Below are 26,792 nucleotides of genomic sequence, written 5' to 3'. Positions count from 1 at the left end.
ATCATTTTAGCTGATTTTATATCCACTTGTTTATTTTTGAGTTGAAAAAAGCACACTGCAAAGCTTTAAAACTTTATTTTGAAATAATTTGAGACCCATAAAAATAGTAGTTCCATCGTACCCTTTGATAACCTCTCCACAGGGAGAAAAGAGAATCTCATAACTATATATGCTTTCCAGACCAGGACCTTTGGCATAATGCTATTATCTATGCTATAGACTTAGACCTACTGTATTTCCTCTTGGGTTCTTGGAGTTTTTAGTTTGGGGTTTTTGGTTTTGGATTTTTGGGAACAGGGTTTCTCTGAATAGTCCTAACTGTCCTAGAGCTCACTCTGTAGACCAGGCTGGCCTCAAACTCGGAGATCCACCTGCCTCTGCCTCACCAGTGCTGGGATTAAAGATGTGTGCCACCGTGTTCAGCTTCATATTTGTTTTTTACATTTTGCTGGATTCAATACACCAAGTTTTAGTAAAGGTTTTTATTAAGTGTGCATCTGTGAGAGATGTTGGTCATTTTGTTTGTTTTTCTCTAATGAATAGGTTTGGGAAATGTTGGCCTCATAAAAACAATGGGGAAATACTTCTCTTTAATTTCCTAGAAAATTTGTAGAGAATTGGGTTGTTTTTTCTTTAAACGTTGATAGTAGTTGGAGGGACAGCATCTGCACTTGGCATTTTCTTTGTCTAATTTTCCTAGAACATGGATCTGTGTGAAAGACAGTGGTGCATGCAGATAGCTTATTTCTCCACTGAGCTTTGGTCGGTTGTGTCTTCTGAAAAATCTGAACGTTTTTCAGCTACGTTGTTGTATCTGTCAACTTAAATGGTTCACACATCTGCAACAGTTGACAAATTTTGAGTTTGGGCTTTATTCTAGCACGTGGGCTCACGTTTGGCCCTCGGAAGATTTGAAGCTTATAAGGTATTTTGCCTTCAAACAATAGCTATTTCAGATACTTGCTATGAGGAGGGCCTTCGGAGTAAGCTGTCTGTTACGATGCATGCTAGAGGGTTGTTCTCCCTGGCTAATGGGGCCTAGAGCCATTGCCAGACCCTGTGAACTCTGGGGATCATTTGGCCTATTGCTCTCTGAGGAGTCTGTGTCTGACTCTGTGGGACTTTTTCCATACGGATACCAGGCTGGTGGTTTCCGGCATGTTCCCCCATCCCCATAGATGCTTAGCCCTTGCTTTGTACCTCGGCATCCTCTTTGATGTTCTGTGCTGTCCTAGCCCCAGATGCCTCTACCACTCCAGCTCTGATCTCAGTCTTCTCGTCTCAGCCAGACAGAACTCGGCAGGTGCTAGAAATTCCTAGATGTGGTTTTGTTTTGTTTTTAATCTTTAAAACTCTTTAAACCCCACTTGTGAAAATATAGACAGCAGGGCTGGAGAGATGGCTCAGCGGTTAAGAGCATTGCCTGCTCTTCCAAAGGTCCTGAGTTCAATTCCCAGCAACCACATGGTGGGTCACAACCATCTGTAATGAGGTCTGGTGCCCTCTTCTGGCTTGCAGACAGAATATTGTATACATAATAAATAAATATTTAAAAAAAGAAAATATAGACAGCAAAACACTCAGTATCTCATGCCTAATTTTTATGCTGGTGCTTATTTCGAAGCATGGCTCCAGCGAGCACTCATCTGCTGATGGAAATTGTCTTCAGCGCATCCAGAGTGTATTGCACAGTTGCCAAGGTAAGACCGAAATGAAGATCTCTGCCGCTGATGGCCTCATCACTAGTGTTGATAACCCGGAGGGCAGGTGCTTGGGGAACTGCCTGCCTTTGCCCTCAGAGGAAATCGTTTCCAAACTCTAAGTAGTTTGTGTTCACTTGGAAGATGGCTTTTGAAAGAAAGACTTGCCAGGGGAGGTTTTAGGATCATCTGAATATAGTGACCTGTATCGACAGCAGATAGCGTTTTGCAGATCTTATATGTGAGAAAGAATTCTTTTTTTTTTTTTTTTTGGTTTTTCGAGACAGGGTTTCTCTGTAGCTTTGGAGCCTAGCCTGGAACTAGCTCTTGTAGACCAGGCTGGCCTCAAACTCCCAGAGATCCGCCTGCCTTTGCCTCCCGAGTGCTGGGATTAAAGGTGTGCGCCACCACCACCCGGCTCATGAGAAAGAATTCTTACCCAACTCTCCATACTAGGAAGCTCAGCATTAGGGGTAACATGCTTTCTTAACTCATTCCCTCCCCATCCCAGGGTTCTGGAGTTTGAACCCAGGGCCCAAATTAACCCTAACCAGGAGTTCTGCCTCTTAGCCATATCCTCAGTCTAGACACACAAGTAGTTTTAATTAATGAAAAATTGTATTTGTGCTGTGTGTGTGTGTGTGTGTGAGAGAGAGAGAGAGAGAGAGAGAGAGAGAGAGAGAGACACTATGGTGCTTGTATGGTGGTCAGAGTAGGGGTGGGTTTCAGGAGTGGGTTCTGTCCTTCCACTGTGGGATACTGGAATTGAACTCAGGGGTCATCAGGTTTTATGCATAAGGTTCCTTTTACCCACTGAGCCATCTCACTAAATCAAGAGTATGTTTCAGTTTGGGTTTTTTTTGTTTTGTTTTGTTTTGTTTTTTGTCTTATTGGGGTTTTTGTTTGTTTTGTTTTGGTTTTTTTTTTTTTTTTTCAAAACAAAGTTTCTCTGTGTAGCTTTGGAGCCTGTCCTGGAATTTGATTTGTAGACCAGGCTGGCCTCAAACTCACAGAGACCCGCCTGCCTCTGCCTCCCAAGTGCTGAAATTAAAGATGTGTGCCACCACCACTTGACTAAGAGTATGGTTTTTTATTTTTAATGTAGATCTGCCTTCCTGGAACTCATTATGTAGACCAAGCTGGCTTCAAACTCCCGAAGATCCGCCTGCCTTTGCCTCTCAAGTGCTGGGATTAAAGGCGTGCTGGCAAGAGGAGTACTTTTTTTTTTTTTTTTTTGGTTTTTCGAGACAGGGTTTCTCTGTGGTTTTGGAGCCTGTCCTGGAACTAGCTCTGTAGACCAGGCTGGTCTCGAACTCACAGAGATCCGCCTGCCTCTGCCTCCCGAGTGCTGGGATTAAAGGCGTGCGCCACCGCCCGGCCAAGAGGAGTACTTTTAAATTTAAATAAAACATTGGGGGGCTGGAGAGATGGCTCAGAGGTTAAGAGCACTGACTGCTCTTCCAGAGGTCCTGAGTTCAATTCCCAGCAACCACGTGGTGGCTCACAACCATCTGTAATGAGATCTGGTGCCCTCTTCTGGCCTGCAGGCACACATGGAAGCTGAACACTGTGTATACAATAAATAAATAAATCTTTAAAAAAAAAAAAAAAAAAAAAAAAAAAAAAAAAAAAACATTGGAATGCGTTGCTTCTGGCTCACAGATGAAATGGTTCTGAGGCCGCTGGCAGTAGACAGGCTTGTCCTGGTGAGAATCGAGGGAATTGATAGGGTGACCCTGCACCACTGGAGCCAGGCATTGGTCCTGCTGTGAGTGACAGCTGGCCACGGATGAGCTGCTCATCCAGTTTCCCCGGGCAGAAAGTCCCTGGCTCAACTCAAAAGTAGTTGCCTTTCCAGTGTGATCACAGCCTTATGAAAAAAAGTCCCGAGCAGAGGTGGGGTAGTTTCTGGTTCTGTTTAGCCTGGGACTTTTTAAAACTGTAACCTTTAAGGTTGAGGGATGGTTCCATTTGTTTCACGGAAGATTAAGCATGTTAGTGTAGGTAAGGTGTGATTCTGATTTCCTTCCTCCACACCCTCGGAAAGCCAGACTGCAAGTCTCTCCCAGCATCCGCTGGTGATCTCTGTAAGAAGGAATGTGCCCTGTCGAGGCAGAGAGGGAGATGCAGAGATGCGCATCTCACAACCAGAGGTCCAGGGAGCAAGCAGGGGGTCTGCCCTTGGGGATTGCCTAAGCTGCTCAGGGCTCACTGCCTCGCATACCCGAAGGCACAGAGGGTCAGGCCTTGGCTTCCTTTCCATCCCCCAGAGAAGAAATGGATAATCATTGAGTTGGCCTTGATTTTTATCTGATTTCAAAAACCTCAGTGAAAAGAGCTAAAGAATAAGACTTGTGAATTGGCGTAAGGGAAAACAGGACAGTACCCCACAGGTAAGCACCCTTCAAAAATGACATTCCAGCTGGTGGACTTGCGTGTTTATGGTAGTTACTTCCAGACGTGAGTAAACTGGAGTAATTAAATATTGGCCACTGGTTAAGAGAGACAGCTTCAGGGGAAAGATTTCCCTGGGTAAGGGTCATAGCTGTGGCTTGCCGCCATCTCCCAACAGCCACTCCAACTGGTACACAAACCACCATGATTTCCTCAGAGCAGACGGGCTCACGAATTTAATGACACTTTAGGGACTGTTGACCGAAGCTGGCCGGAGCAGACATATTTTTCCAGGCATCTGATAGAGACTCCCTGTGCGAGTAGCTATAGCGAACATTGTGTGAAGCTGTAAAAAGTAGGTCATGCATAGAGCAAATACTTTTATCGTTCTCTTAAGTGCCTTTTAAGCCATAAATCACAGCTCTGTCTATATATGACATCTTTGTCTCCAACTCATGTATTCAAAGCAAAATCCCCAAGGGGGTGTAAAACAAGACTTCATAGCAATATAAAGCTTTGTTAGAAAATTCTCCTTTGAAGCCTGTAGATTGTGCTTTTGATCTTTTACTGAAAAGAGTGTCTGTCCCCAGACTACATGTATACAGGCCATGTGTGTATGTGTGCATGTGTGCATGGACATGATGATACCTTGTGGAATTGCCACATGTTTGGGTGTGTCTGTGTAACAGTATAACCTCAGTCTCATAATATATGTATGGATATTGAATTTCTGGCATCTCAGAGTCTTTCTCTAACGTCATAGGTTTTCCCATGTAATTCTGTGGCTAGCCGCATAGGAAAAAAAAGACATTTTATTAGCACTTGAGTGTGTTTGACATAGTTATATGCTTCCAAATGTTTTTTAACTTTCTATGAAATATGTAGCTATTGTGCCTTCCAAGGAGATTTAAATTATTTCATATCCATTATTGTTTTAAACTAGGGAGGGAGAGTCTTGCCCACACTGACAGGGTTATTTGGTCAGGTGCCAGTTTTTTCACCTGTCAAGTTCCCAGGTTCAGCTAGTGGAGCAGAGGTCAAGGTGTCATTGATTGTACCTGATTACAATGTTTCCATTTAGGATACTTAGAAACTCAAGACAGAACACATGTGTTGTCACTAAATTGTCTCCTAAGTTAGCACTAAGTGCCCTGGAGGCTGTTTTTCAGTTTCAAAGCCATGATAGCAATTATGTGGTAAGTGAAATATTTTATATTAACTTGAAGTGTGATAAGCTGATAGTCCTCAGTGGGTCACCTTGTGAAGCATGGCAGGCAGTCGTAGCAGAATCGCTTATATTTCCAGCCCTTGTATGTGTGTGTGTGTGTGTATATATATTTATATTTTAAAAACTCAATTGCTAGTATGTGATTATTTTTATCATCAATACCCACGGGTTGGTTTTGCTCTCTAAAATTGGAAAGTCGCATATAGAATAAAGAGTTTATATGTAATTTTTATACAATTTTGAGTTGAATGGTTCCTTTGCTTCCCTTAGGAGTCTTGCCTTTTGCGTCTGTCCTGTCTTCCTAAATGAATCGTTCTTTATTTTTGCCTATTTTTGAACTTGTTAATCCTAGAGATAAAATCATATATCTTTCTATTAACTTGATTTGTTTTCATTCATCATTTTTGAGATTTTTATTTGTGTATTCATTCATTTTCCCTGTGAGTGGTGTTTAATGCTGATTATGTTACTCTTGGCCGTGGACGTCTCTGTTTTCAGCTTGTGTGTGTGTTGTTATGAGGAGTTCCTTAATGATATGGAGACTATGCAGTATTCAAGAAAGCTAGCAACTTCTCAATGTTTCATTCAGTCTTTCTTAAAGGCGTTATAATTATGTTTTCTTTGGAGAAAATTATTTCAGGAGAAACATCCAAAAAGTTGATGTTAAAATTCTGTACATACATACATACATGTATATATTTATCCATATGTATAATAATAATGAGAATTTTACAACAAAATCATCATCTACAAAACCATAATTCCTGTGGTAGATGGAATCGAGTGCAAGTCCTGCTAATGAAGGAGTCAAAGACTTCACTGTAGGAATTAGAAGCAGGCGCGTCTGCGTCTAGTGTTTTCCCTGAGAACAGCGCTTTCCCTTGGCAGTGCCAGGCTAGAAGTTCATCTGGGTTGAAAGGAATTTTTGTGCCTCATTGCTAAACATGATACGACTTTTGACTGCAGATGGCTGTGGAAATAACATTTCTGTGGTTTAAAATTCATGAATTTTAGCATTGCTTTTGTCTTCCCTGCTGATTGCCCGTCTAACCTCACCATCTCAGCTTCACCATCTCAGCTTCACCATGGCACTCAATTTTGGTTTTGGTTTGCTTCCAGGGAAGCTGATTCTTCCTCCTGATGTAGAGGCGGACTTGCTCCTGCCTTTTGATGGGGCCTCGTGACCCATGGCATTAGTCGAGTGTTCGAGTTTGCTGCCTGCCACCTTCTAGTTGATGCAGCCCCTCTGAGAGATGCCGATTCAGATAGAACCGATTTCAGTGCATCAGGAAGAAACGAGGTCCTAGATGACATTGTGTTCTCCATCAGACCCACATAAGACATTGCCTTTATAAATCTCCTTGAATTATTTAATGAGTCATGTTACTTAACAGTAGTTAAGATTTCTATCGAACTTACCATATGCCTTACAAGACCCTCCAACACACGGACGATACCGAAAGGTGATAGGACTCATCCCGAGTATACAGCTGGTGCGTAGCCGGCTAGCTAGTAAATGGCGAACAAAGAGTTGGAATCAAGCAGTTGGCACCACCATTCAGGTTTCAGTTGGGTATTTTTTGGCACTTGCAATTTAGGGAATCCAACCATGACTTTTCATTATGTTTATTTTAATATAAGTTGACATTACCGGAAGTTATTGAGACTTAAAAAAGTATTGTGTTGATAGTTGTTGGGGTAGTGTTCTCATTGTGTGCCCATTCCATTTGGAGGAAAAGAAAAGATGTGCCCATTTTGACTCTAACCCTTGTGATGTTCAAAAAGCAGAGGTCAGTACTTAATACCACTGGGGAAAGAAAGGATTCATTTGTTCGCTTGCTTCCTTGCTTACTGGTTGGTGTTTGAGACAGGGCCTGGCCCCGTCATTCACTTCGTAGCCCAGGATAGACTGAAACACTCAGCAATCCTCCTGCTTCAGCCTACTAAGTGTTAGGAATATAGTCATGAGCTACTATGACTGGCTCCAAAGGATATTTAAGGAACATAATATTAATCTTAATTACTAAGGAGTTTGCTTTTTCGTCAAGTAACTCTAAAATACTCAGCGAGTCTCACTGAGTTCCCAGTGTTGAAGTAGAGCGCTACTCCAGGCTAACATAGATCTGTCCTGGAGAAGGACCATATCCCCTGAACGGAGTGGAAGCAGCAGCTGATGACCACCCAGGGATGAGGAAGCAGATTTTCTAGACCAGCACCTGTGTTTTCTAGGGAGCAGGAAGGACCATGTTTGTTCTCTGAAGAAGCTGACGGCTGGGACAGGATGTAGGGGTGGATATCTTGGGCAGAGGGAACAGCGTGATCAAAAGCAAGAGAAAATCTGAAATGATTTGCAGTAACCCAAAGTGAGCCTTGACAATTGTGTCCAGAGAAGTGCCGAGCCATTGAAGAATGTGAGCATGTGTTGTCTGTGATCAGCATTTGCTAACACAGAAGCACCTGGGGGTGTGGTTAAGGAACAATACAAGAGAACTTGAGAATCCAGGAGAACAGCAGCTAACCATGACCATCAGAAGGGTGGCCCCCAGAGGAGAGCAGTATTACTTTTCCCTCCTAAGATTATTGTCAGTGTTTACATATGGCAGTCAGATCCCTCAGACCTCGAAGATCACTTTATCATCTGTCCCTTCCCCTTAGTCTTTGGGTTGGAAAGATTATTCATTTCATCACTATGGCCTGTGACACTGTGTTCTTCAGGTAAGTATTCAGATGGTAGGAGGGCTAATTAACTGATACGTATTTTCTCTGGTGTACGGCCAGGGTAAATGCGACATTTCCATCAGGGTTTTAGAAAGAATGGCAGGTCACCCTGACTCCTTTCTGGACTCCAGGAACAAAGCCCTTCCCATCATTGATTTACAGTACGGTGCCTGTTCCCCCTCACTCTAGAGAACAGGCATGCCAAGTCAGGCTTTGAAGGACTGTGCTTCTGGTCTGTAGGGCAGGAACAGTCACGTCACTCCCCCAAGTACCACAGCTGTCTTGTCCTTTGCTTGGCCTTCTTCCTCGCGAGTGCGACTGTTACAGAAAATGGTGATGGTGAGATCAGAAGTCAGAATAGCAACAGTAGCGTTCAGAACCATCAGGGTAGCTAGAGCAGGCGACTGGTTGGTGGACGTCCCTCTGACGAGTGTCTCGCTTTATAGCATCACTTGGCATTCATCTAGAATATCACAGTATTACTTCCTGTTGTTTCTGCTGTGCTACCTTTGGCTCCTCACAGAGATTATGAGCTCTGGTGGCCAGAACTCAGCAGTGGCTTGAGGGATGACAAGTGCACACACAGGCTCTAACAGCACAAAGTCATAAACCAGAATGCTGTGCTACTCCGTAAACATAATACTCCCAAAGTTTTAAAGTTTCAGAGTTTCACATTAGAAATATTTACTGGTGAATCTCTGCAGGTATCCCCAAACTGGGAAGCCCTCTAGAATCTGAAACACTGTGGTCCCAAGAATCTCAAATACAGGATATAAAACTAGTTACATTTTACCAATTACTGTGGTACTCAGGTGCCGGCTAACGTTGGTTTGTTTGCTGGTTTGGGTCCCTGTGTTTCTCCGGTAGTTACTCTAAAGGTGGACATAAGGGTGTCTGTGATCCGAAGGGATGTGCAGCAAACGGCTCTTACTGGCAGGTCTTCCAATGCTTTTCCTAGTCTGCAAGCACCTTGTGGGCCGACTTCCCGTTTCTCCCATCCTCCCTTTGATGGATGCCTTTGTTCAGAAATGTAGTTTGCTCTTGTCAGATTATTGCTCCAAATGTGGAGTTGTTAAACCAAAGATGTAAGTATCTTTATAGTTAGAGCCATATAGGTTGTAGCGATTAGCCATGCCAACCATGATGTAGGAGATTGTGTAATTTATTGTGTCACACTAAGAAACACTTGTCTCGTCCTTCAGATGGTCTTAAGTCGAGAACCAACCTATCTCTGCGCATCCTTTGGTCAGCCGGCACACATTTGAACACACACTCCCACACTGCCTTGCTCTTTTTCGAGAATTTCAGAGGGGCAGTGGCGTAGTACAGTGTCACTATACCATGTGCAACCAGCAATACCTTCCCCTTTCCCAGGATAAACTCTGGTTTAGCTGTGAAAGTGTGAAATGGGGAGCTCTCTGTGGAGTGACTGTCGCGTGGCTGAGTCGTAGCTGTTTCTTCTCCCCACCTGGAAATTCATAACGGCTAGCAGCCTGCCTTTCCTAGCCCAAAAGCCTTGACACCAAATGTTTTATGGTCACTATGCCATTTAATCTGTGCAATATTTTAGGAGGCCCATGTTACAAATTTTGCAAATGAAGAATTGGTCTCAGATAGGAAATGGACACATGGCCGCACAGCTGGCATTTTAGATTTGACTGATTGATGAGGTCAGGTCTTCCCTACTCTGTCCTGTGCATCATGTGACCCTCCTGGGGACCAGCTCTGTGGAGATGCACCCTTACCCTTTCCCTAGGACTTCATTGCTCTGCTAGAGCAGAGTTGGAAAGGGCAGATGAGCAAGCAGGAAGCGGGTGTTCTTCCCAGCGCATTTGGCGGCTTGTGGTTAATAGCCACCAGGCACTCTCTCCTCAGGAGCGACAGTCACTTCAGAACTAGCCTAGCTGCAGGGCAGTTAAGAGCTCTTATTGCTCTTTTAGAAGACCCAGGTTCGGTTCATAACACCTACATGGCAGTTTACAACCCTCTATAATTCCAGTTCCAAGGGTCCCAGTTGCCTCTTCTGGCCTCCATGAACACCAGGCATGCATGCAGTTCACATATATACACACAGGTAAGCACTCATGCACATGGAAACTGGCCATAAGCAGGAACTGTCCCACTTACTTATTCCCCTAGCTAAATGACAGAAGTAAATTTTATCGCTCTCAAGTATTTCTTAGAAGTAAATGACCCTTTCTTAAAACCCATTGTAAAACAGGATATCCAGGCATATCACAAAAGTCAAATGTCATATTTCCAGGTCATTTTTCATATTTTCCAATCTTCAAAGTAGTGCGCTCCTCAGAGTATGTGCACTGTAATGGGAGTCTGTGTGAGGGCCTGGTAGTGCACCGTCATAAAGCCGAGTTTCAAAGCTGTCCCACAACTGCAGTCCATGCTCATTCAAGAAGCTGGAAAAACTTGACTTCAGAGTTCAGGCCAGATTTTTTTCCTAATTTTTAATTTAATTTAAAATGTTTAATTTTAAATTAATTTAATTTTAAAAATACACATTTGGAACTGGCAAGATGCCCCAGGCTTAAGAGCTCTTTCAGAGGATCTGTGTTTGATTCCCAACACCCAGATCAGGTGGCTCACAACTGCCTGTACTCCCTCTTCTGGCCTTAGAGCACCCTGCATTCATGTGTGCACACGTACACACATGCATGCATATAGTTAAAAATAAATATTGCATGTATTTATTAAAAGCTTATTACTTTAAAAAATAGCCGAGCAGTTAAAACACAAAAAAAAAAAAAAAAAAAAAAAGGTGGCCCATAATAATTCTATACAGAAACTTACAGAACGTTGGTTCCTGACCATGGGTAATTTTGCCCTGAGATAAATTTTGGCAATGCCCATTAACATTTTGGGTTGTCACAGCTGATAGGGGGTCCCTGGCAGTTAGTGGACAGAGGCAAGAAGTAGCTAAACAGACATGATTCAGGATGAACCCCATACAGAGACCATTTGGCCCCCACATAACAACAACCCGACCGGGAATAGTGTCTCAGTGCGACATTGTGCCTGGAAGGGACGGTTTGTTGAGGCACAGGCCATCCTCAGGAGGAAGTCGGTAGCAAGGCTCTGGGGACAGGCGCATACGGGGAGGCACAGTGTCCCATGTGGTAGTGCAGCAGGGAAACAACCAGGGGTGGCCCAGCTTCCACAGGGCCTTTCCCAGGCACTCCACCCCACCAGCTATGTCTTACATCTCCAGAGTTCTGTAATGTCCCCAAACAGTGCCACCAGGAGCCAAGTGGTAGCATCCATTCCACATTCAAACCATGACAAGTGCCAAGGCTAAGAAATCTTCAGTGGGAGGAGCCTCACTGGTCAGGGATGTTGTGTGCAGACAGCAGTTGCTGAGTTGTTAGTCCTTGAGTCTGGCCCTGAGGTTATATAGTGGCTCTCAGATCTGTAAGAAAGGACAAGGAAAGACAGAATTGTAAGTGGCTGATCTCAGTGTTCATGCAGAGATGATGTTTTGATACAAGAGACAGTTATCAGGCCTGGCTGTGATGGCACACACCTTTAATTCCAGCACTTGGGAGGCAGAGGCAGGCGAATCTCAGTGAGTTCGTGGCCAGCCTGGTCTACAGAGCTAGTTCCAGGACAGCTAGGGCTATGCATCAAAACCATGTCTTTTTTTAAATTTATTTTTATTTTATGTGCATTGGTGTTTTGCCTCCATGCATGTCTGTGTGAGGGTATGGGATCCCTTGGAATTGGAGCTACAAACAATTGTGAGCTGCCATGTGGGTGCTTGGAATTTCAGGTCCTCTGAAAGAGCAGCCCATGTTCTTAACCCTGAGCCATTTCTCCAGCCCCCAACCCTGTCTTGAAAAACCAAAAAAGAAAAAGAAACAGGTGTCTGCAAAAGTTTGTTTTCAGTGATGCAAAGTCTCCAAGGATGACTAGATCACCCAGTCTACCCAAGTTCCAGGGAAAAAGACAACCTGTTCCTCACTGGGGTACATGACACAGGGGTCACTGTTTCCTTCCCTGATCCACAAGTGCTTAGCAGCAGTGCCCAGCATGCAGTAAGTGTGTAGCTAACAGTAGCAATCGTCAGGCCTGTTATCTCCCCTGTGACAAGCAGTGAGCGAGCCTGGGCACTTACTGTTCTCTCTGGAAAGCTCTTCCCTGAGACGGGCGGGTGGGTGAAGACAGGACATCCTGCTCGTTTGTTTTGTTGGTCTTTGTTTTTCGAGACAGGGTTTCTCTGTGTAGCAGCCCTAGCTATCCTGAAACTAGCTGCATATACCAGGCTGGCCTCGAACTCACAGGCATCCACCTGCCTCTGCCTCCCAAATGCTGGGATTAAAGGCATGCGCCACCACCACTCTCTGTTCAGGTGTTTGCTCAAGTATCAGCCCATCAGCAAGGGGTCCTGTTGGCTGATTTAACACGACATTCACAGTCGTGACCCTCAGTACCCTCACCTCATGTTCTGGTGACTCCCCAACCATAAAATTATTTTCAATGCTACTTCATAACTGTAATTCTGCTACTGTTATTAATCATGATGTAAATATCTGACATACGACCCCTGTGAATGGGTCCTTCAACCCCATGGGTTGCAACCCTTGGGTGGAGAGCTGCTGCTCTAGACTGATTTTTTTTTTCATCACATCGTATAGCTTACAGTAGAGGCTGTATTTGTGTACTTGAGGCTGTCACTCAACTGCAGCTTCCCTTGAGCTGACATGTCATTGCCCACATGTGTGTGTGCTTTCGGGAATCAGACAGCATTCAGGCTTCTTGACAGTGTCCATGACCCACATTGTAGATGGCTGTAGCTTCTGTGTTCTGTTTTCAGCAAGCAGTGAGCACAGTCTAAGTCTACGTGTGACCTGAGCTCTGTACATGGAAACAGTCAAGTTCTCACAGTCCACTTTCCAAAATAGCTTCTGTTTTCATTGGGTGATAGAATGACCATGCTGGCTGCAGATGGGGTCTTTCCTGATCATGTTTGCCTGGCATGATCTAGACAAGGGTCATCTTGTTACATTTTGAGGAGGTAGATGCAAAAAGAGAATCCTTTTTGCCACTTTCTCAACTGAAACTACATCATGTGGTAAAAACTTGGAAAACTAAAGATTCTGCAATGTATATTTTTTGTAAATCTCTTTGGGAAAAGAGTTGGGGGTCTGATCACTGTCTTTTGTCACTACTGGGACAAAAAGGCATTGCTCTGGGGTAGAAATGGCCCCCTGGCACTGAGGTGGGGCCCAGCATAGAACATAACAACATAGCTGGTGATTTCTTCCTGATTTCTGCAGTCCCAGTTGGCATAAATTCTATCTATTTACTGTTTCCCAGGACAGTCCAGGTTAGATTGAATTTTATGCTGGTATGTGTTAGAGATGGGATTGGTTTGGTTTGTGTTTGCCTTTTTAGTAGGACTTTTAAGTCAGCTTTGATGGTGTCTTGGCATAGTGAAGGCTTAGTCCCTTCTCTGTTTAGGGGGTTTGGGTGTGTCACCCTCGTGTTAAGGCAGCAGTGAAGCAGTGCACCTTCTTCTGTGGCTGTCAGTAACTCTGCTGTCGCAATCTTTGTCCAGACTTTGTACTGTGTCCAAATCACAAAATACAAATCACACCCAAACGAGAATTTCAATGTATTTTAATGAAGCTAGAACCATCCTAAACCTTAGAAGATCCTCCCTCATTTAACTTTTAAATTTCAAAAAGTAGGTCAGTAGAAATATCCTGACTTAATTGATTTAATTTTAAAAATGGAAACACATAGGACTTTTTCAATATGAAGTGCAGATTTAAATACGAAGAATTATAGTGGGATTCATATCACTTAAGGGTTTGATTTAAGATATATTTAATCATAGCTTATAATTTATGTAGTAAAGAGAGGCCTAAATGTTGGACTATTCCAATTGTTGGGGGACCTTTTGCCATGGAATCTCTCCAGAACTGCCTTTCTCGGTTGATAGGACGTGCCTAAGGCTGTTGTTCTCCAGGACCTTAATAGTCTCTGGGGAGAGGTGTGTGTGTGTGTGTGTGTGTGTGCCCAGTGAGCGTGAGGTGATGTCATCTTTAAGAAATCTGCCTATGCACCTTCTCAGAGCCTTTAATACTTTATGAATTTTTAAGTGGGGGGGGGCTCTCAGTCTCCAGATTTGATCCATTTCAGGAATTTTATTAGTTTCAGTTTTTTGAGACAGAGTCTCCCTGTGTAGCTCTGGCTGGATTGGCCCCAACGTACAGCCGTTCATCTTCTGCAGGCCAGGATTGCAAGTGTGCACCACCACACCTGACTCGTGTTTGGCTCCGTGAGGTAGGCTCCTGCTCTGTATAGGACTAGATGGGAATGTACAGTAACCAGGATGGCCTTGAGCTTGAAATTCTTGTGCTTTAGTGCTGAGATTCCCAGCATGTACCCGGTGTGCTTTAGGGATGTATACCTTTGAAAATGCTGAGAACATTTTCAGCAGTAGCAATGAGGGGTCACTCTCTGGTATGGGTCGGTTCTTAGGATGTTCTCCCGGCATGCCCCGAGAGGGGGGTGGAGTATGAAGTGGTGGTCTCCACATTGCGGCACAGCAGGAAGTTGTCATGAGTAGAAGTGTCACTGTGGCTTGGACTCTGCATTTATCTCCAACCCCACTGGTCACATGTAGCCAGCACCGCCATTCAAACTGGTGCTTGGTCACTGTTGGTTAAGAAAAGAACACTCGGGGCTGGAGAGATGGCACAGAGGTTAAGAGCACTGGCTGCTCTTCCAGAGGTTCTGAGTTCAGTTACCAGCAACCACATGGTGGCTCACAATCATCTGTAATGAGATCTGGTGCCCTCTTCTGGCCTGCAGGTAGAGCACTATATACATAATAAATAAATTTTAAAAGAAAAGAATACTTTTCAGGTGAATGACTGCATTTGGGGAGTAGTTCCTGGAACTCAGGGACTGAGCATCCATACTCTAAAGAGGCCCTGGCCTCTAGAGATGTACTGGAAACCAAGGGGAAGCAATCACCCTTTCCTCTAAGGAAGACAGAATGCCTGAGTGGATGGTCCCCTTCCTAAGAAAGAAGTACCACATGCAAGATTAACCACCTAATTTTAGTTTTCAATAAATCTCTTGAAGATTGTATTTTACTAATGTGGTTTTTGTTTGTTTTGGGGGTTTTGGTTTTTGTTTTGGGTTTTTTGGGGGGGGTTGGTTTTTTGTTTTTTTGTTTGTTTGTTTGTTTGTTTGTTTTTTTGAGACAGGGTTCCTCTGTAGCTTTGCAGCCTGTCCTGGAACTCGCTCTGTAGACCAGAGCTGGCCTCAAACTCACAGATCTCTGCCTGCCTCTGCCTCCTGAGTGCTGAGATTGAAGGCGTGTGCCGCCGCCACTGCCCAGCTTTACTTACGTTCTTAAAAACCACTAGATCACACTTACTCATCTTAGCATCTATGAATATCATCTCTCTTGCTGAGAACAGATGAGTTTTAAGGAGCAGAGAGGTCAGGATTCTGCCTTGGAAATCAGCTTTGCATTCCTGGGCTTGCTTTCTCGCACCCTGCAAATACAGCTGCCGAGGAGTAATGTAAATACCGATGGCACAGAGACAGCTAGTTTCAACACACTGTGGTTGAGTAATGTCCTGCTAGCGGCAACATACGAAGCCCTCCTCGAGAGCAGGAAAAAGACCCCTGCTTGACAATCACTCTGCAGGCTTTTACAATACCGGGAGGCAGAAAACAGAAATGAAGGGTGAAATTACTGAAGACCAGAGATATAAAAGTTTCGTTACTTGCAAGCAAAGTTACATACTTTAAAACTTCAGGGAGCAGGGGGCCAACTTAACGCTTAGTAAACTGACAAAACACGAGAGGTTTCTAAGACCATAGTTCTTTTACATGTATACCTGACTTGGTAATACAGCATTAGTATTGCTATATTATTTGATTATGAACTAATGAATTAATTTTTCATTAGCTAGTTAGAGAACCAGGAGAAAGCAGGACATAAAAACCAAGGAGAACTTAATAACTCTGGAGAATGCCATGGAGAAATCAGCTCCAGTGGCTACTGTTGCTCCCGTGGACCCCATGGGTGGTCCAGCAGCCATGGCTCCCTTTGTAGAACCAGCTGGTGAAATGAAGGAATGTGGTAGAGGCCAGGGACCCATCTGTGTTCCATATCCCGGAAGAGAGGCTTTTGTTGAAGCCATCCTTGCATTCACTCCAGAACCCCGTCATCTTCCCTGAGAGACTGGGAACTCTTCAGTCGGGATCCGTCGCCTTGAGTCTGTGGTGCTTGGCCGTCTGTGAATGTCCAGGCTCTCACTGTGTCTATTAACTGATGTCTAAGAATGGAGTGTGGAGATGGGTGTTAAGGGGCAGAGTGTGTCTGTGCCGTCTCGTGTCCCGGGTACAGCAGTCTTCTCCCTGCGCCTGACGAATAGCTGTGTGCTACCGGCCTGCCTCTCCGCTGACCAGACTGCCCTCTTTCTTCACAGGCCTCCCCGTGGACTTTCTCCAGCTATGAAACCTACATAGTGGGGCACCACGATGCTTCTCCTGTTGGCCATATGAGGATGAGGAGAAGCTGGCTTTGGAGCAACTGCTGAGCACTCGGTGCGCCCAGCCTGCCCACTGGAGAGCCCACAACACAATGAACAAACTGACCTTCCATAACAACAGAGTCATGCAGGACCGGCGTAGCGTGTGCATCTTCCTTCCCAATGATGAGTCCCTGAACATCATCATAAACGTGAGTAGGTCTCTTCTAGGAGCGTTCAGATGTGCTGTTCCCCTGCCAGACCACACCCACATCAGGTAGTTCAGGGCGAAGTCATCAGAGAGTGAACCAGAGATAATGTGGCAGGCTTCCTTTTAGGCATTCACACAGCTAGAAGCAGTATTGTGGCTCCCTTCAGCACAGCTACCTTCAGCAGTGTCTTTGTGGGGTAAAATTAAGAGTTTGGGTACTACACTAAAAAAAAAAAAAGTTTCTGTTTTTAAACTTTATTGAATAATTTTTCAGTTGAATTAACTTACTGAATTTCTCTATTTCTTCGTCTTTCTGTGTGTTCAGCCGTGGATACATCTGGGGTCCTTTGGAATACCTTCCCCTTTCCACTCAGGTCTAGGGAATGCTCCTAACATTGCTGAGCGACAGGACCCCCTCAGATCCCACCATCAGACTCAGCTTCTTCTTTGGCTTCCTCTGCTCCTAGTTTCTGTGCTAAGAAGAATTCCTTTTGCTATTCCTACTGTGTGGGAGTCTCTTTCTTAGCTAAGAATTAATGCAACGAGTCAGAGGCCAGAGACTATAGATGGAGTAAGGAAGCCCAAAGCTGAACATTTTTTAAATTTATTTATTTATTTATTTTGTATGCAATATTCTGTGTGTATGCCTGCAGGCCAAAAGAGGGCACCAGACCTTATAGCAGATGGTTGTGAGTCACCATGTGGTTGCTGGGAATTGAACTCAGGACCTTTGGAAGAGCAGGCAATGCTCTTAACTGCTGAGCCATCTCTCCAGCCCAAAGCTGAACATTTTTGAGCCTTGGTTTTTGCCTCTAAAATTGCTTGGCTTTCTGAATAAACTTTCTGTTTAAGTCTGTCCATTTGTGGGTTTTTTAAAATTTATTTACTTTATGTGCATTGGTGTTTTGCCATGGGTGTCGGGTGCCCTGGAAATGGAGTTATGGACAGTTGTGAGCTGCCCTGTGGGTGCTGGAAATTGAACCCAGGCCCTCTGGAAGAGCAGTCAGTGCTCTTAATCACTTGAGCCGTCTAAGTAGCCCGTTTGTGATTTAAATGCTCAGAGTTGTCGCCCATGTCATAAAATGGTAGCCGTTGCTAAGTTTCTCATCTGTGTCTTGACTAGTTTGATCAGTCAGCCTAAGCAATATCCCAGATGAGCTGAAGGGCCATGGGTAAGGTGAGATGCTACCCCTGGCTCTTAAATCAGATTCAGAAACTTAGTTAACCAGGACATTGAGGACTGGGATACTATTTTTAGTTTTTCCTTTTAACTTTTAACAGTTAAATTACAATTTACACATTGCAAAGCGTAAAATTCTTTTAAATGTGCAGCCCAGTACATACACTGTTAGTATATACATCCACGTAACCATTGCCCAACATAAGATACTAATTTCCATCTTTCTGGGGAGAAAGACCCTTGGTGATGTTTCATGACAGTGACCCGTTGTCCACGGCTCCTGCCGCAGGAGCTATGTGACGCGTTCTTCTCGTCTCCGATACTTCTCACGCAGCATCTGGCCCGTGAAATTGACACAGCCGTGTTTGTTTTCATTATAAGATAATATTTCAGCAGTGTGGCCGTGCCCCATTTAGTTACTCGCTCACTGTGGCTGACGGATGGTGTGTCATTTGACGGGCCAGACTAATATGAAGGAAGCTGCTGTGAGCATTTCGGGATAGCCCACAAACACAGACGCACACTTGTCAGAGTAGATGTGTGAATCGCAGACCAGCACGGCGGCGAGACAGCGAGCGCCCTGGGCAGGAACGGCCAGGTGGATTCATGGCAGTCGATTTTGTACCTATCAACCTATTTGTTTGTTTGTTTGTTTTTGTTTTTGAGACAGGGCTTCACAAAGTAGGCCAGGGTGGCCTGGAAAAAACTATATAGACCAGGCTAGCCTCGATTCCACAGAGATCTGCCCACCTCTGCCTTCCAAGTGCTGGAGCTAAAGGCGTGCGCCACCACCGCCCGGCATGCTATGTAGTTTTAATAATAATTTCTGTGTAATGAGATGGTTATGCAGAGCAGATACAACATTGAAATAACCTCATTAAAAGCTTAGATTGCAGCAAGGTTCTGCTTGTAACCGTAGACATCTTGGTCTTCCTCAAGCAGCCAACAGTTTCCTGATTTTCCCTTGCCACCTGGTTTCTGCTCGTATGCATTTTGGAGCATCAAACCTGCCTCCCAGGCGGGTTTACTGTCTTCCGGGCAGCACCTAGTGATGGTTAGGGAACCTGAAGGTGATTTTGGTCGTGCAGAGTGCTGGACTGTTCTCTTCGCGGCACTTGATTTCTGAAACCTGATGAAAATTGAAAACATATCAATGTGGGTGTCAGCAGCATAAATGGAAATGAAAAGTATAACTCTACTGTAGATCTGCTGCGTGAAGTCTCATTCACACACACACACACACACACACACACAATCCAAGACATACAACATAAGCATTGAGAGTTTTTCCCCTCTCAGGTATAGGTGACTTCATATTGGCTTTCTGCATGTGGAATCAATTTAATGTTTTAATCATTTTGAATATCCATAAATTGTATTAGCAGGGGCTATTTTAAATCATCTTAATCATCAAATGAATATAAAGCATAGAAACTTAAACAATAAAATTATGGTGAATATAAGAGGCGGAAAGTTTTTAGGGTGGCAGAAATCACAGAGCCAGAAGCTTATACCTCCCTTCCTGCGGCAAAGCGAACAATTCTTTCTTTCCAGAGAACAGTTCAGATATCCTTGCATGGTAACACACCATTGGCACAGCGAGAATCAAACCCCCTTCTGCTTCAAAGTTCCATATGGAGGGTAATTTTGAGTAAAGCCCACGCTGTCGAGAGCCTAGTGCTTCTAAAGTTCCCATTGCCCCTGAAGACGAGAAGAATTACAAAACTTCACAGTCAGCCATGTGGCTTTATAAAGACTCTGTTCTGCACACACCCAAGGCTGGAGATTGCTTTCACAGCAGGTAACCCTTTCAAGCCACATCCTTATTTAATTATAGTTTTTAAACAAGAACACTGTACTTACTTGATGATTGTTAGAGCGCTTTAGCAGAAGGCTCCAGATACTTGATTTAAGTAGCAGGACAGTATTAACTAGATGGGATGCCTGGAAGAGAGGCACAGCCTTATTTAGTCAAGATTCACCACATACTTTATTTTACAAACATTGGGTTTGGAATTTGGAATTCGGCTGCTTGCTTGTCCCATTTCACCCTGGCTGCTCCATATCCAGCCAAGCCAACCAAAGTTTAAACAGCCAAGCTAAGGGTTAAAAGTGCCCCAGAGCTGTGCGAAGTTTTAAGTAAGTTTCGAGTTTATGGAGCTCGGTGTAAGAGTTGTCTGTCATTGTGGCCCTTTTTCCTCCTCTCTGTCAGTCTGTTCAAGCTTCTTTGCGGCAGTATAGTTACGGCATGAAATACAAATTCAGTGTTTACAGTGAGTGTCGGAAATAAGTCGAGCTTTTCTAGGACACAAGTCAAGTACATCAAGCTGTTGGATAGAGCTAGCACGGGGTGGGGAAGGGGGTGGCGATGGGTCTTCTTGGTGAGGTGAACTTGAGCTGGGTGCTGGCTCCGCAGCTAGAGGCACGGGCTGCTCCTCCAGAGGGCCCAGGGGAGAACTCATCAGGTCCAGGGGACCCGATGCTCTTTTCTGGCCTCAGAGGGCACTCTACGCATGGGTACACAGACCCATTCAGGCAAACTCCTGTGCATATAAAGTAAGGGTTTACAATATCGCTGGATGGCACGTTTATAAGCTAGAGTGTTCATGGGGGTAACTGAGGGGGCAGTCTCTAGGGGACCACAGTGGAGGTGCCCTGGAGCACTCTGGGAATCGAATCCTGCATATAAAGGGACACTACCTGTGACAGCTCATCTTTATTGTCACCATGACAGGATCTAGAAACTTCACAGCATGGCTGTGAGGGAGTCTCTGAGTCAGGTTCCCAGATATAGGAAGACACATCTTAAATGTGGGTGACCACCCATGCCCTGGGATCCCAGACTGAGTAAGATTGACAGAGTGAGCAGCAGCATTCCCTTCTCTGCTGACTGGGTGCCACGTGACCCCACCTCAAGTTCCTACACCCACCGCACCCCCACCCTCCCACAGCAATGGAATGTAGCTCCTTGTAAGCCAGATCGCATACGCCCTTCCTCCTCAATTGCTTGTCAACTATTTTGTCACAGTGGTAAGAAGTTCCTAAAGCCCCCATAGCTTTCTTCAGTCCCGGGGACTTGGAGAAGTCAACAGGTTCCTGTGGCCTTCAGTGTCTTCTGCTCTTTCCAGTGGGATTTTGCATAATTTTCATTTTCTTAATTTTAGTCCTGTATAAAAACATGATTGGTGTCATCATGACTGTACGTAGATCAAAGTCACCAAGGTTGTGTTGCACATTTTAACCCGTATGCAACCGTTGACACATGTAAGTTGTGAGGGCCTGCCTTTTTCACTAGTCGCTTACATGACTGAACAGTTTCATTTTCTACTTCTGTGAGGTGAAGAGATGGAGCTAGGTCGTCTCTTAGGTGACTCTGGGTGCAGTGCAGCTGACTCTGGACACTCAGGGCGCTGTCACCTGACAGCTCTCTCACAATAGAGAAAGCATCAAATCTGTATCTGGGAGCTGGGGAATTGACTCACAGGGTTAAAAGCGCTTGCTGTGCAAACTCGATGACCTGGATTTGAGTCCCCAGAACCCAATTAAAAGCCTGACTCAGCAGCTCAAGCAGGGAGATGGAGAAGTGGACACAGAGGACCACGAGCAAAGAGACCCCCTAGACAAGGTGAAAGGTGCAGACTGACACCCAAGGTTGTCCCCCCCCCCCCACACACACACACACTTCACAAATACAAATACATGGATACAGATACACACACACCCAAGTGATGCCTTCTCAATTAGTAATAGCTCATCCTCAGAATGTGAGTGTGATTGAGTTATGCTAAGACTCAGACAGGGAAAATAAGTAATAAAAGTGATTGATTAAAATAACTAAAATCTGGCAGGCTGTCATTGTGCAGTGGGTGAATACTTTGCATAGACCTTTAAGAAGAAAACTTCCTTGAGCAAAGATGCCCTGCGGAGACATTTCTCATGGGAAGATAGACAAATGGCTGATGGGTGTCCACCAAGGAGCTCGGCCTCAGCATCAAGAAAACAAATTGAAACTTACAGCTGTTAAAATGACTGTCACCAAACAGAGTCCCGAGGACATAGCAAAGAGGAGCATGTGTCAGCTGTGATCAGAATGTAAAGCAGCATGACCTTTGTGGCAACTAGCATGTGGTTCCTCAAAACGTTAAATATAGCATGAGTCTGTGATCTCGGAGGGCCATTCCTGGGCATCCAGAGGAAATGAGGTCACCGTGGGGGAAATGCACCTGCACTCTGACAGTCCCTAGCCTTGTTCAGGGCCGTCAGCTGTGCCCACTGAGGACTGAAGAGACCAAATGTAGTGTGTCCACATAGGCTGAAGTAATAAGCCACAGCAGGAGAGAGAGCTTGCCATTTACAACAATATGGGTAATTCCAAAGAACACTATACTAAATGTCATAAGCCAGGCACAGACTGCATGGTCTCATTTGTGTGGGATCGAAAAAAGGCTACCTCATAGAAACAGAGTATAAGGCAGTTACTGTAGGTACCAGGGCCTGAAGTAGTCAAGGCAGGGAGGTGTTGTTGGTCAAAGGATCTAAAGTTTCATCTGCAGGATGAATCAGTTCAGGAAACCTATGTAGAATGGCAATTGTAACTAGTCTTGTGCTGACTGAGAGCAGATCTTAAATACACACCAAAAAATAATAGGTATGTGAAGCAATGCATTGGTTAATCCATTCTGTAGAGTATACATGTACCAAAATATTGAATACTATGTAAAAGCATATCCATTAAAGTAAGAAAAAAATGTTAAGAGAGCAAACATACTTGCCAAATAAATGTCTGTGGTGGAGCGAGCTCCTCTAAGGGACCCTCTGAAGGGCCCATTTGTCCTATGGATCTGAGAACTGGATCGTGTGTCCTGAGATTTATGTGTCCTGTGAAAGATTGTGTTGGTGCTCTGTTAGCACTGTGAAGAGTGATACTGTGATAACGGTTGACACAGAGCCACAGGTTGCAGTGATAAGCCAGCGGTGCTGATGTGACCAAGTCCTGTTGGAAAGTGGCTGATTGTGACTCGCTGTGGGCCGAATGTGACTATCTCAAGTGTCTTTTCTCTTCCCTCCTACAGGTTAAAATTCTCTGTCACCAGTTGCTGGTCCAGGTGTGTGACCTGCTCAGGTTAAAGGACTGTCACCTCTTTGGTCTCAGTGTTATACAAAGTAAGTCTCAGTTCGTTCCCGAGGAAATGGCATTTTAAAGCCTAAAACCATCGTGCTGTGTAAACTGATTGTCAGATACCCATCAACTAATCTTCATTCTTAGTCTGGTATTTATTTTCCAATATCAGCATGATGTACTTTTTACATGATTCAGGATTTTTATTATATTTATTACATTTTGAACTTAATAACTATTCCTTTTTAGGAATCTAGATGCTTCTATATCTGTTCCCTATTTTGTTTTGTTTTAGTGAAACAAGTTTGATTTTTGTTTAGTTTTCTTGTACACAGACCAGCTGTAGCTGGGAGGAAAGTAGATGTTCTTGTCAGTTATCATTATGATCTATAATAACTATAAGTGATAATGGCTTGTGACATCACAAAAATGTTGAGCTCAGTAAAGCCGCCTTTCTTCTGTTTAGATTCCTGGTTAGCAGTGTGACAGATGATTCATTGAATTTTATTTTCTGGTTTTCTTTGTGCTCTTCTCTTTTTCTGGTCAGGCTGTGTGATTTTGAAACACAGTCATTGTCTTCCTCCATTACATGAGAAATTTGATTTCATAGACGCATTGCCATCTCGTGTGCCTTACTTAGCTCTAGGCTCTTGGGATCACCTGCATCCGTTTGATAAAAGCTGTCCCGTGTCAGTTTGTATCTGGAAATTCCTCTGCGTTAGTTTTCTAAATTCCAGAGTCTTTTAGCATCTCTGCTTATCTTTTTCAAGGAGATTTACTTGTATTTAATTATGTTTTCTATGTTTATGTGGATAATATTTTACTTGAATCAGTTTAAATCTAAACTGATTATGATAGCTTGAAAATCTGGTCTGCGCTGTGAATATTCACATCTGCTGAGTACGAGAACGTATTGTGGTCAACAGAGAAAGCCAGCTCCCTTCCTCTGAATGGGAACTGTGCTCAGTTGTCTAGGAACTTGGGATGGAGACTACAGAGGGCCCTAGGCTAAGCTCCATCCATCACTGTGTCTGTGCAGACCGCCATCATCTTTCTAGGAAGGCTCTAAACAGTACCTTCCTAGTACTGTGACCCTTTAATACAGTTCCTCATGTTTGGTGACCCCAATCATAAAATTATTTAGTTGCTATTTCATAACTGTAATTTTGCTATTGTTATGAATTTTAATGTAAGTATTTGTGTTTTCTGATGGTCTTAGGCAGCCCCCTGTGAAAGGGTTGTTAGACCCCCAAAGGGGTCACAGCCCGAGGGTTGAGAACCGCTGGTCTAAAAGCAGTAAGATGCCTTACAGACTCCAAGTGGCTCTTCCTGTGGTCTCCTCAAGGCTGATTCTTCCTTTCGCACCTGCGGCCAGACTTTTGATCTCTCTGGTTCAACAAGTCGGTCCAAGGAAACCAGTTCCTAGCTTCCTTCCGTTTCCAAGGGGAGCATTTGAGATGCTCTGTAGAAGAGAGTTTGCAGTGTGGTAAAAGCGTCAGAACAGCACCCAGCTCTGATTCTGGCTCTACTGCTGGCTTAGCAGCGAGCCTGCAGACAGGTCACCAGGCTTCCTCATTGTCAAGTTGTTTCACATCAGATAGAAATTGGAAGTGTGCTTGAGAATTTGTCTCACGGGTTTTGATTGGTATGGTTTTGGATTCCCAGCCCAGTTGAGCAGGAAGTCTAGAGAGTTCCAGAAAGCCAGGCACCTGTAGGCACAGCTTCCTGTCAGCCCCAACCCTGGTGTGGTGACCAGTGAACCCACCCAGAGTCCATCATCTGCCCCCGGGTTCACTTGGGTGTTTGTATCCCACGGCTTTGCATGGATATATGGCATGTGGTCACGGTGTGCAGGATGACGTCACTGCCCCAAGCCACTCACACAGTTGTGGATTCTCAGCTGAAATTCTTCTTGTCTGTTGAGTAGTTGGAAAAAATGTAATTCTCAAGTAATTCAGACACTGGCATTTTCAAATCCAGCCATTCTAACACTCTTCTCGAAAGCTGTCCAAGGAGGAATCCGAACATGAGGAATCCTAATGTCATCCCAGTTCTGCAACTTCCATTTTAAAATTTCGAACTTCCAGCAATGTAAGAAGACGATAGAGATGTCCTCAGGTGTTAACGCCAGAGTGCATGTCTTCTCCATCTGTGATGTACCTGTTTTCCATCTTTCCAACATCTCTTACATAACCGTGGTGGCAATTTCATTGTCAGGAAGTCGGCATGCTATAGGTGCCGAGGAACCTGGAAATAGCCATCATAGTCTATCAGGAACTAGGATGCCTGGCTCAGCTCTGTTCTTCAGCCATTCCATCACCCCTCCTTGTGATCTTTGCTTTTTCTTTTAAGAGAAGAGACAAGTTACTTTGTGTAATGTCTTTTAATTTGAATTTGGTTCATGTTTCTTCATGATTAATTCAGGTTATGCCTGATTTGGGTGGGAATATCAGATAAATGATGAGCCCATCTCAGTATACAGTATCATGAGACACACAACAGTTACTTATGCCTTAATGGTGATGTTAGCTTTTGGCAAAAATTTCTCCACATGCGTTCCTTGGTATTCATGAGCTCATATTAACCCTTATTATAATCTAGTTCCATGAGATTCTTCCTACCCCTTCTTCTTTCCCTTGGACAGAAGTGTGAAACCTGGGTTATTTGCTCAGGCATTTAGGACTGTGCCATAAAGGATGTTATAGAGGCACAGATACTAGGGCAGGTTATAGGGAGGGGACACCCATCTGCTCTCATTGGATACCAGTTTCCCTTGTTCAGATACCCAGAGTTCTTAAGCCAGACAGAGCTGGTCACACTGTCAAATGATAGACACATAAAGATAATTTTAAAATATGCATGTGCTCATGAACTCAGAGACTCTGGCAGCATGCACAGGGCCTGTGCAAATAAATCTAAGCCAAATGGAGTCTCAGCCCCAAGAGGGGGAAGTGGTTCCCATGCCTAACCAAGAACCATCTCTGATTAACAACCACTCACAGAGGAAAAATGAGTTTGTCCTGTGGAGTCTCACTGGGGAAACAACCCACACTCAAGGGCAGGCCCCGTGCCTGGCAGTAGATGGCCAGCACAAAACAAACTCAGTGCACAAAACGGACACTTTTTTGCAAACATTTTGTCTCCTAGTGCTTTGTTTGGCCTTTTTTTTTTTTTTTTTTTTTTTTTTTAATCTTAACTGGCCTTTTGCTTGTATCTTACAGTTTCTGATTTTGTATTTTTATGGATTTTGTGTCTGTGTTTCTTGTGTTTTTTTCTTTTTGTTTTGTTTTAAATGTTTTAGTTTGCTTTATTTGCCTGCTTGTTTCCTAAAGAGAGAAGGCATGGAGTTGGCTGAGAGGGGAGGTGGAGAGGATGTGGAAGGGAATGGGAGAGAGAAAACCATGATCTGAATATATTGTCTAAAAAATTATTTTCGACAATATATAAAATGAAAACATGCATGAGCTACTCTGAGCGGTCTCACTTGCGTCATCATTTTGCTGCTTCTGACAGGGGCTCCAGCCACACACAGATCAGTCGTGTTCGGTCAGTAAAAGAACGGGAGGCGTTCACTGACCTGCTAATTGGGTTAAGCAGCACCTCCTGTCTTTCCTCTTTGGGACGTCTCATCCCTTCTTTCATGTTAAGAGGACTGAAGAGCCCATTTATAGCCAGAGTAGCATAACTGTCCTAATGGCATCTTCCAGCTTGTTTTTTATGCTCACTCATCTC

The 26,792-nt window shown here is 44.2% G+C and overlaps 1 protein-coding gene across 2 annotated transcripts in view; it reads left to right on the top strand.

The window, feature by feature from the left end:
• Frmd6 (FERM domain containing 6) overlaps positions 1 to 26,792 on the top strand; it is a 71,676-nt gene that overhangs the window by 17,602 nt on the left and 27,282 nt on the right. For both annotated transcript variants that reach the window (XM_057782694.1, XM_057782693.1), the window contains exons 2-3: positions 16,509 to 16,762; positions 23,014 to 23,104. In XM_057782694.1, coding sequence (XP_057638677.1) covers positions 16,664 to 16,762; positions 23,014 to 23,104 — 190 coding nt within the window. In that variant the 5' untranslated portion in view covers positions 16,509 to 16,663. The remainder of the gene's footprint in view (positions 1 to 16,508; positions 16,763 to 23,013; positions 23,105 to 26,792) is intronic.

This window comes from Chionomys nivalis, chromosome 10 (assembly GCF_950005125.1).
Source record: "Chionomys nivalis chromosome 10, mChiNiv1.1, whole genome shotgun sequence".
Lineage (NCBI taxonomy): Eukaryota > Metazoa > Chordata > Mammalia > Rodentia > Cricetidae > Chionomys > Chionomys nivalis.
Note: the sequence above shows the minus strand (reverse complement) of the source record. Positions and strands in the feature narration are given on the sequence as shown.